This window comes from Nematolebias whitei, chromosome 9, assembly GCF_014905685.2.
Source record: "Nematolebias whitei isolate Nwh7 chromosome 9, NemWhi1, whole genome shotgun sequence".
NCBI classification, from domain to species: domain Eukaryota; kingdom Metazoa; phylum Chordata; class Actinopteri; order Cyprinodontiformes; family Rivulidae; genus Nematolebias; species Nematolebias whitei.
Window position 1 is genome coordinate 47,510,250 of NC_056506.1, and position 10,903 is coordinate 47,521,152.

General features: G+C 37.9%; 1 protein-coding gene across 1 annotated transcript in view; it reads left to right on the top strand.

The window, feature by feature from the left end:
* The window catches only part of LOC119414304 (disco-interacting protein 2 homolog C), a 211,323-nt gene that overhangs the window by 166,817 nt on the left and 33,603 nt on the right, over positions 1 to 10,903 (top strand). The window contains exons 12-17 of the mRNA XM_037681399.1: positions 2,491 to 2,600; positions 3,892 to 3,994; positions 6,113 to 6,177; positions 6,262 to 6,355; positions 7,567 to 7,686; positions 9,056 to 9,170. Coding sequence (XP_037537327.1) covers positions 2,491 to 2,600; positions 3,892 to 3,994; positions 6,113 to 6,177; positions 6,262 to 6,355; positions 7,567 to 7,686; positions 9,056 to 9,170 — 607 coding nt within the window. The remainder of the gene's footprint in view (positions 1 to 2,490; positions 2,601 to 3,891; positions 3,995 to 6,112; positions 6,178 to 6,261; positions 6,356 to 7,566; positions 7,687 to 9,055; positions 9,171 to 10,903) is intronic.

A 10,903-nucleotide genomic window follows, 5' to 3' on the forward strand; every position in this document is an offset into this window, starting at 1 on the left:
TAACAAAATATGAAATGGTAGCTATAAGCTAAAGGTAGCAAAATGGTTGGTAAAAGCTACAAGTAGCCAAACACTAGCAATTAACTAAATATGAAATGGTAACTGTGAGCTAAAGGTAGTTAAATGCTAGGTAAAAGCTAAAAGTAACTGCAAGAACTAAAGCTTCAGTAGAAAAATTATTGCTAGCAGTTAAAAGTGGCAATATGGTAGGTAAAAGCTAAATGTAGCCAAACGCTATCAACTGACTAAAAATGAAATGGAAGCTATTAAGCTAAAAGTAGCAAAATATTAGGTAAAAGCTCAAAGTAACAGCAAGAACTAAAGCGTAAGTAGAAAAAAATATTTCTAAGTCAAAAGTAGCAGGTAAAGGCTAAATGTAGCTAAACACAAGCTATTAACTAAAAATGGCAGCACGGCTGGTAAAATTTGCAGATCGGTAACTGAAAGTTAGAAGTAACATAAAAGTACAAAAATGCAGCGAGTACGCTGAAGCAGATTTCAAAAAGAAGAATGTTGATTTGAAGACAAAGTGTTTTTATACAGGTAATTTTATTTTAAATAAAATATTTTGAAAAGTATAACTACTAAAAGTCACAGAACTCCATTCTCGATCAAGCTGACACACGACGCGTTAAATTAGCACAAACTATTTGGAAAATATTTGATTGCAAAAAAACGTTACGGCAGAAACTAGAAACGGGGAAAATAAAAATGTCTTCTGACTTATAACGAATAATCATATGTTAAATTTGTAAAACCCCTGAAATATCGAGACTTGCTAAAATAACCAGCTGAACTCCAGAGTTTCACAGCTCCAGTGATCCGTCACAAACACACTCGGGTCAAAGGTCAGACGTCGGAGCCGGACCGTGCACTCTTCCAGCGTTTCTCAGCGGAACGAAGAAACGGCGATGGCAGCAGACAGCTGGACTCTGACACAGATGACGGGATGATGGAGTGATGGGGAGGAAGGCAGAGGAGTCGGTGAAGTGCAGAAACAGATCGATGGACAAACAAGTGGTAGAGAGGAGGAGATAAATATCCACTGTTTGCAGTAATGGGTTTAAAAATAGCAACATGGCGGCAGACTCTTTGCTCCCCACTCGGCGTAGATTTGAGATTGTGTGCGCCGCTCGTTAGACCTGAGTGCTTCTCGTATTGATCTCGTAATCAAGCTGGTTTCATCCTCACGGCTGATTGTTTCATCTGTCCCAAAACACCGTCTCCACTCAGGACTTCACGTCCTCTCTTTCAACTTTGCTAAAGGGCGCTGAAGTTGTTGATCATGCATGTAGCATTAGCAAAATATCAGATCTTGATGAAACTATCAGAACGTAATCAGTGGATGAGCATCTATTAACTTTTTGAGTAAACCACATTCAAGATGGCCACCACAACTAACTGACCTTTGTTATAACTCAACCAGTTATACAGATAATGAGCTACAGGTGGGTGTGGTAGCAGCTGAGCTTCATCCCCAAAACGCACCCTGAGCTCAATATTTCAGCTTGGATTTTTTTTCCAGTAACTGTTTCCATCTACCCTGACTGTCTGTTAGCAAAATATCATCAACTAAGATGGATTTTATTCCAACTGTTAGGAAAAATAACATTGTAAATGCAAATACAGTTTGCTGTCTTTTGGGATCAACCCAATTCAAGATGGCCGTCACAGCCAGCTGACCATAGGAACCCCAAGAACAGTTACAACTCTGTTGTTTTTACTGATTGGAGCTGAAAGTTGGTGTGGTAGTAGCCGAGAGTCGTTCAGGCCACACACTCTGAGCATCGCACATTGTGCAACATCTTCACTTAAAACTTCAACATTAGCATCTACTGGTGAGAGACAACACTTACTGTTAGCAAAATATCTTCTGAACTATGTCATGGATTCAAATGAAACTCTCAGGAAATCATCGTTTGTATTTTTACAACTGTTTAACTGTTGAAGTCACCACAAGTCAATATGGCTACCACAGCTAGATGACGTTGGCAAACACAAAAACGTCTGTAACAGTCAGTTTTACAGCTAAAACTCAGAGTGGTAGTAGCTGAGACTGATCTCCAGCACATATTTTGAGTGCTATTATATCTCACAAGATATATGAGAGTTGTCGTCTCCCACTCCCCTGTGGAGTGTCTGCGTCACGAAGTGCTTATGTGCCGGGTGTTTTTTAAATTTCAGGCTATCTTTCTTCGGCCAAGGAACAAGAGTCTTTTAGGAATTTAATTTTGCCTCCAAATCCTTTACATGTTGTCACTTTCATTACTTTTTGTCTGTCCAAACAGGTCTCACATTTAAATGAGTCTTCGAGGCTCAATGTGATTTATCTGTGTAAATAAAGGTTGAATGAAAAAATATAAGTGTTTCAGGTTGACCAAAATCAAATATAAGATGATTTTGGTTTAAAACTTAGGCGATATGCATTCCTTCAAGGAATGTTGGGTTATTAAGTTTTATCTTTAAAGTGTCTTTGTTTTTGGTGTCCAGGTTGGCCCAAGGTGCTGTGGTTCGTCACAGAGTCCAAACACCTCTCCAAACCTCCCAAAGACTGGTTCCCACAAATCAAGGACGCCAACCAGGACACGGCCTACATCGAGGTGACGCGCTTGGAAGCACCAGAACTGGTCCTTTAGTCCAGTTTCAGTCGTGAAATCGATGCAGCGACATGTTTGGATTAGAAGCACGAGGGTCAGGCAGGATGTGGTCGGAGCCGTTATCAGCCGACGGATTGATTGGATTTGAAGCGACGTCTTTTTTAGCAGCTGGACATCACGTGAAACAGTGGAGAGAAAAAATCTTCTTGATTGCATTTGAATTGAAAAAGACTAAAATGATTAAAGGATGATTGAAAGAAAAATATGTATTTTAACGAGAGCGACAACATCTCTGACAGTTGAGACAAATAAACACTTGGTTTTTATTATTATTTATTTTAATTTTAAAAGATTTTGAAGACATATCTTTAATAGCAGCTCATCATAGAGGTCAGCGGGATCTGTCAGACAGATTTTAATTTGGAAGGATTCTGATGGATTACTGGGACCCAACAGATATTTTAAATTTTTATCCCTAAGACATTTATTGTCACTTAGCGTTTAAAGTCTGAGGATGATGTCGTTTCCTTGTAGCGGCACAGCGGCAGGAAACATTTACCTCTGATGCAAAGACGGCTCGTTTTAGAACCATGTGCACAACGGTTTCTGCATTAAATAATTACATTTGTAATAAAAAAGTATGTGTAATGTAATTAAACAAATTAAATTTCCAATGGATTATTTTACCAGTTAAATACATCCAGACGAAGTAAAACATAAATTATGTAGTGTTGTTTGTTTTAACTCGTTTCAAAGACAAACTTCTATTTATTTCAGGTGATTTTTTTTTTTCATTATGTAGTTTTTAATTTCTCAAGAAAATCAATGAGTAAGGGCAAATTAAATTAATAAACAGAAATAAATAGAAGCAATCCAAAGCATAAATAAATGGAATATTAAATGTAAAGTTAAAAACCATCAGATCTAATAAATCGTCAAAGATTTGAATTAGAAAATGGTTTTATGTATTTACAAACACAGATTTTTGTTGCATTTTATATTTTATTGAAGCATCTGTTGTATCTAAACCATTTCTAATACTAATTAAAGTTTAATAAATAGTAAAAATATATTATTATTATTGAGCATGTGCAGTTAACTGTGCCCTGTTTCACTCGAAGGTTTAACTTCGTTTTTTATTTTTGAACATTTTAGAACAGAACTGAGGACTTTTAGAAGTGCAGCACTAAGTTTTTTAACTTTGAACATTTGTAAATTGTGATTTTTTTTTTTAAACAGCAGCCGAAGCGAACTGTATTTATTTATTTTGTTGCATCGCATTAATTGTCCTCAGTACAAGACGTGTAAAGACGGCGGTGTCCTGGGTGTGACGGTGACGAGGGTTGCGATGCTCACGCACTGCCAGGCCCTCACACAGTCCTGCTCGTACACAGAAGGTGAGCACACACCTGTTGAGCAGGTAGAGGGCGGGTGTCCAAGGCTGAGGTCCATATCATGACTCAAATGAAGTTACCGTGTGTGTGTTTTTTTGCAGACTTCACAGTATTTTCTCCTTTTTTCCTTCCATGTGTAAAACGGGGCTTTGGATGATTCCAACGCTGTTTCTCTTTACATCTCCAATTACTTCTTCCAGTTATTTAACTGTCAATAATGGTGTACCACAAGGCTCACTCTTAGGACCCACTCTCTTTACAATCTACATAAGGAATGTAGGTCAAAACTTTCCTGATGCAACTTTGCATCTCTATGTCGACGATACAGTTGTTTATTGTTGAGCTAAAACAGTTGCTAAGACTACCCTAACCCTGCAGATGTTGGATGCTGTCTACCACGGTCCATTAAGATTCATAACTGGCTGTAACTACCGTACCCACCACTGCACCCAGTATTCACTGGTTAACTGGTCATCATCACTTGACTGCCATGTCAGCAACGTGGTTAAGTCCTCTTTCTTTCAGCTGAGGCACCTGTCAAAAATCAAGCCCCTCCTTTCTAGACACCGGTAATCCACGCTTTTATTGCTTCACGCCTGGATTATTGTAACTCTCTGTTGAAAGGCCTCGCTCTCACGGTTACAGCTGGTACAAAATGCTGCTGCACCATTTTTGACTGGTACAGGCAGGCGATGTCCCTTCACTGGCTTCCTGTCCAGTTTTGAATTCATTTTAAAGTTCTATTGTTTGTTTTTAAGTTTTTGAACGGTCTTAGTCTGAACTGCTTCACTTTTACATACCATCACATGCTCTTAGATCCTCTGCCCAGATGCTTTTAGCAGTCCTGAAAACCTTTTATAAATCCAGAGGAGACGGAGCGTTTTCAGCTCTGGCTCCTAAATTGTGGAATGAGCTGCCGCTGGAGGTCGGGCAGGCCCCGTCACTTTCTGTTTTTAAAACTCGTTTAAAAAGACACAAAGTTTGTTTTCTCAGTCATCCAGGTATATAACAACAAAAAAGGTTGAATCATGTCATCTGGACTTCGTTTTTTTTGTTAAAAAGAAACGTTTCGCCCCTCATCCAAGAGGCTTCGTCAGTCTGAGGCCTAGCCATCTGGTATTACCCAGAAGCCACCCTGACTCTTGTGTTTCAAGCCTGCCTCAGATACCCCTGAAGTCTGGCCTTTTCACTAATGGTTTCAAAAACACAAAGTTTGTTTTCTCAGTCATCCAGGTATATAACAACAAAAAAGGTTGAATCATGTCTAGGCCTCAGACTGACGAAGCCTCTTGGATGAGGGGCGAAACGTTTCTTTTTAACAAAAAAAACGAAGTCCAGATGACATGATTCAACCTTTTTTGTTCGTTTAAAAAGACTTTTTTTTTTCACATTTTTCACCTAGAGCGACTCAGCATCTGTGTCCTAATGTTGTATTCTTTTACTTGTGATGTTCTGATTATTTTTTTATATATATATTTAGGTGTTTTTATTGTTTTACTGTTTTTTGTTTGTTTTTAATTTTGTACAGCACTTCGGACGGCTGCTTGTTGTATTTTAAGTGCTTTAGAAATAAATTGGTACGGTATCATTAACTTTACGCAGACCCTCTCACTGGTACATTTTCATCTTTAAATCACTTCTTGGTCTGCTGCCTTCATACATCTCCTCCTACATGTCTCTGTGTGAGTGCAGCTACAGCGTGCGCGCTCAGGACATTATTACCTGCAGCGTCCCCTCAGTGTGTACTGAGCTCGGCGAAAAGGCCGTTCTCTTATTCCGCTCCCGTTTCCTGGAATATTTTACAAAAAGATCTGTAATTGTCGACCTTGACCTCTCTAAGGGATTTTAAACTATTAAGTTTAATGTAAAAATCAACGCAGACATGTTCCTGTTTTTAGTATTTTACCTCGTTTCATAATCTAGCTTGTTTTTATTTTGTTTTATACCACTACTTTTATTTACTTTTCATTTTAAAAGCATTTCATGGCTGTTTATTGTCTGTACCTCATCTGTGTTCTTTGTTTAAAACAGGTCTCTCTTTAAAATGAGTCCTCGTGACTCAATGAGACTAACCTGTAGAAATAAAGGTTGAATTAAAAAAATCTCTGTTTCTGTTTGCAGCTGAGACCATAGTGAATGTTTTAGACTTCAAGAAGGATGTGGGGCTGTGGCACGCCATCCTGACCGTAAGAAAAGCCCTGCATGTATTCAGTGTTTAGTACTGAAGAAAGAAAAGTAGTTCTGTAAATATTTGTCCTCCTGTCCTTCAGAGCGTGATGAACATGATGCACGTCATCAGCATCCCCTACGCCCTGATGAAGGTGAACCCTCTGTCCTGGATCCAGAAGGTCTGCCAGTATAAAGGTACCACCACCTTCAGCTTGTTTCAAAATAAAATCAGTATAACTAAAAATCTCATTAGGACATTTAGAAAGTTTTCCATTCAACTTGTGCTTTAAAACCTTTAAAAATGCAGCGTACACCAACTTCATTTTATGAAATATTTCACCAAAACACAAGATTTCTTGGAACTTTTTGCAGCAGAATCATTTGGTAGAAATTGTACAAATAAACTGTATTTATGTCAAAGCTGTAATAAAAATAAAAATGGCAATTCAACCTAAGTCCAACTTTACATAAGAGTTGAATTCGGGCCTAAAAAATCCGACCTGATCCTTTAACTGTAATTACAGACCCGAACCCAGAAAAAAATAAAATAAATTAAGCTTTTACTGTTTTTGTAAGCAAATCAGTTTGATATATTTTAAAAACATATAAAAAAAAGGAAGATATAGGATTTCTTGTTTATTAACATGGATATTAACAAAACGAATGGCCCAAAAACTCAACTGTAAAGATTCTTTTTTAGAGCAACATTATTTGGAAAAATATAGAACAAGGCTATTTTAATTGAACGCGCTGCTCGCTTCGGCTTCTGTAGCATCAGATGACAGCAGGGTGCGGAGACGCACGCGGCCGGTGATCAGCTGATCCATCAAAAAGCTAAAGACTTGTTTTTACCTCTTTCAACCGGCCGGTCGGACCTACCTCCTTCTTAACAAGTAGATTAACACAATTTATATTGTGCATTCTTATTTAGTTTTCTTTGTGCTGTATGACTCGCAAAACTGCATCCAAAGCCCCAGACCGACCCAGCCGGCCCATCAAGCACATCATTTTGGCCCGACCCAGGCTCGGTATAGAGCAGGGCTTTTCAACTAAACTGCTCAGGGGTCCTCAGTTACTGAAAGCCAAGATCTCAGGGGCTGGACATCCAGCAGTTATTGTCATTAAGTTTGTTTTATGGTTTAAACTCTAGTTTTATTTACAAATGAACCCATTGGTGGGCCGAACGGAGTTCATCCGTGGGCCTGTTTTGGCCCCTGAGCCGCCAGTTGAATAACCCTGGTATAGAGCGTCAAACCATGAAACAAACAGAAACTTAAGAGTACAAGTTTAACCACATTAAAGCAAAAAAAACGTTACTTTGTTTTCAAGTAGTAATATTTCTCTGGGCTCTGTTGAATCGCTGCAGTTTTTTCAGGAGGTTTTTGTGTGTGATGTGTCGTCTGCAGCGAGGGTGGCCTGTGTCAAGTCCAGGGACATGCACTGGGCTCTGGTGGCCCATCGGGACCAGCGGGACGTCAACCTGAGCTCCCTGCGCATGCTGGTGGTGGCTGACGGTTCCAATCCATGTAAGGAAAGCCTTGCTGTTTACTGGTTTAAGATGTGGTCAAAAAGCACAAGAGATGAAAGAAGAAAACCTAAATTAGACTTTTTATAATTGAACTTATTATTGTGGGTTATCCAGATGTTTCCTGAGTATGTGACGTCGTGCATTCACCTGCAGAGCCATGCAGCAAACTTCCTGTTTGACCACGGGTCTGCAGAGTTCCCACACAGGAAAATTATAGAATTATGTTCAGTAATCTTAGTGGGAAAAAATGTTTCCAGACCTTTTTTTTTTTTAAATAAATATTTTAATTCTAAAAAATAAACTGCTCAGTTTCACATTACTGGTAATAATCCGTAAAAGTTCACTTTATAAATCTTTCTAAAATATGCTAAATTAATGCTGAATATTTGTCACATGTTGCCCCCAATAGATTTTCTGTTTAACTTAAAATATGGTTTTATATTAAAAAAATAATATTATGCTGTATTAAACAAAAATTTAGGACCATAAACTCAATAGGAGTACATGTTTATTCAAACTTTTTTTAGTATAATGCCATTTCCTGCCTTTGATCAGCCTTTAATATGCATTTATATTAATTATTTGTTTTAAGATGTTAAAAATCCACCTGAAAATTCAGATTTAAAAACATCTGGAAATATGAAAACATCTGGAGTTTTGAAATGTGTAACAACCCTGGATCTGGTTTCTTTACGTTACTTTTATTTTTACCTTGTAAAACTTTGCATTTTTCTGATGGAGGTTGTCTTTACGGAGGGAGGGTGGAGCAGAGGTTAAAGAAGGCGAGCCTGTGATCAGAAGGTCGCCGGTTCAAACCCCGGACCACCAAAATGTGGGCGGGACAGGTGAAACATTCGCACCTGCCTCCACCTTCATTTGCCCCACTCTGGGCCCTTGAGCAAGGCTCTGTTCAGGGCCCCACCATCTGCTCCACACAGAGGGCTGTGGTAGCTCGTTGGTCTGTGGTTGTGTCACATCCGGCGTAAAAATAATTGCAGAGTTTGTGCGACTTAGTTCGCTGTGGCGACCTCTGAAGAAGGAGCAGCTGAAAGAAGAAAAAGATGGAGGTTGTCTTCACAGGATGAGCTGTGGACAGCTGGTGATTTGTGGGTAAAAACTGGAGGTCGTCTCTGACCTGTGCAGGAAACCGCACCTGTTCTTCGTTTTAATTACTTTGTTTAGCTTGTAAAAGAAGTCCTGACCTCTGAGCATGTAAAGTTCAGATCTTTGCTGTAGGCTGGCATGGTGGTCCACTTCGGTTTCAAACAGAAACATGAAGGTTCATCTTCTGCTTCTTGTAGAACTTTACTTTGTTAGAAGTTAATCTGAATTACGGCTGATCATGTTTCAATCTGTCCGACTCTCAGGGTCAATCTCGTCCTGCGACGCGTTCCTCAACGTCTTCCAGACTAAAGGTTTGAAGCCGGAGGTGATCTGTCCCTGCGCCAGCTCCACGGAGGCTCTGACTGTCGCCATACGGAGGTACATCATCATCGTCGTCATCATCAGAGTCATCCGGGGCTTTTCCCACAAGTTTAATCTGTGAAACCTGTTCCCATTGTTAGCACAACGTTTATATTCCTAACTTCAGTTGTGTTGTTTAAACACGAACCTCAGAAAGTATTAATTTATGCATTTACTGTCGTTTCTGTCAAAGTTAAATCTGAGTGTCCCTGAGGACTTGACCTCACTGGGCCTGAAGGTCACGGACTTCTTTTAAACCAGTAAAACCTGTTTGTACTTTTTGTTTTATTGGAATACTTTCAACTCAGGACCCCTCAACCCAGTAAGGATAGTATTTAGTGAAAGTTTATGGAAAAATGTCTCATTGCTCCAAAAATATTACATCAAAATTATTCTTATTAGTTTTTGTTTAATTACCTAATGCCAAGAATTTCACTTTGCATCTTATGTTTTAGAAAAATTGCACATTTTGAATTTTTCCCCGCTCAGGAAATCAGAGGTTCTTTGGACTAAAGGAGCAGGAAACGCACAACAAATAAATAAATACATTTATGTATGTGGTTATGTCTGAAACTGGTATAAAGGTCTTATGCAGTGAAAGTCAATAAAATATTTATTTATTCTATTTATTTACATTTTGGTGAGAGAGACCCTTTTGGGACCTAATGATATTAATTGTAGAATAATTTTAAAAGTTATGTCTTTCAGCTATAAACATTTTCAGTTGTCAGTAAAGCCTCTAATTAAATATTTAATTAAAATTATCTTATTTTTCTGAAGTTTTTCATGTTCAAAAAGCAGTTTATTAATTTTTTTATTAAATAAATAAATTATATATTTTTTATTTTTTATTATTATAATTATTAATAAATATCAATTAGATTATGTTTCATTAATTTAGTGGCCCGTTTGCGTATTTTAGTATATAAAAAGTTTATTGGCCCAAAAAACTAATTTTTTTTGTTCTTCCTGAATTTGAACTTGTTTTTTCTTTTTTAATTTTCTTGTTTTTAATTTTCTTGGGTTTTCTGATAAAAAATGTCTTGACTTTCCAAAATTCTTCACACTGAAAAAATAAAATAAAATAAATTCAAACCTTCATACTAATAAATACCAACATACTTTTACACATTTAAAACAACTTATCATTATGTTTTAAATAATCTTTTTTTAAATAAATGTTTTTAAACATTAACTTTGTTCCCTCCAAAAACTGCTCAGCTTTTCTTCTTGTTAAATATATTTTGACGCATTAATTTCAGATAAAGTTTATTTATTGTCTGAATCTTTCATATTAAAATAAATCATCCCACTGCAACTATACACTGAGATTTTTCAGATATTTTTCATATTGAGGATTAATCTTTACACTTTAATAATGATCTAAATTTAAAATAAAATCTTGACTTTGTGGAAACGTCTTACTTCAATAAAACTTTTTTTTTGGTCAAAATATGATAAAATATGACGTTTGTCAAAAAGATGCAGCAGCAGCCGTGGCTCTGTCTGCTCCTCCTGTCCTCTGGATGTGTCCTTCTGTCCTGCTGTCTCTCATGATGGACGTGTCCTGTCTCATGATGGACATGTCATTCTGTCTCTCATGACGGATGTGTCCTTCTGTCTCATGATGGATGTGTCCTCCTGTCCTCTGGGTGTGTCCTTCTGTCCTGCTGTCTCTCATGATGGACGTGTCCTTCTGTCTCATGATGGATGTGTCCTTCTGTCCTGCTGTCTCATGATGGACGTGTCCT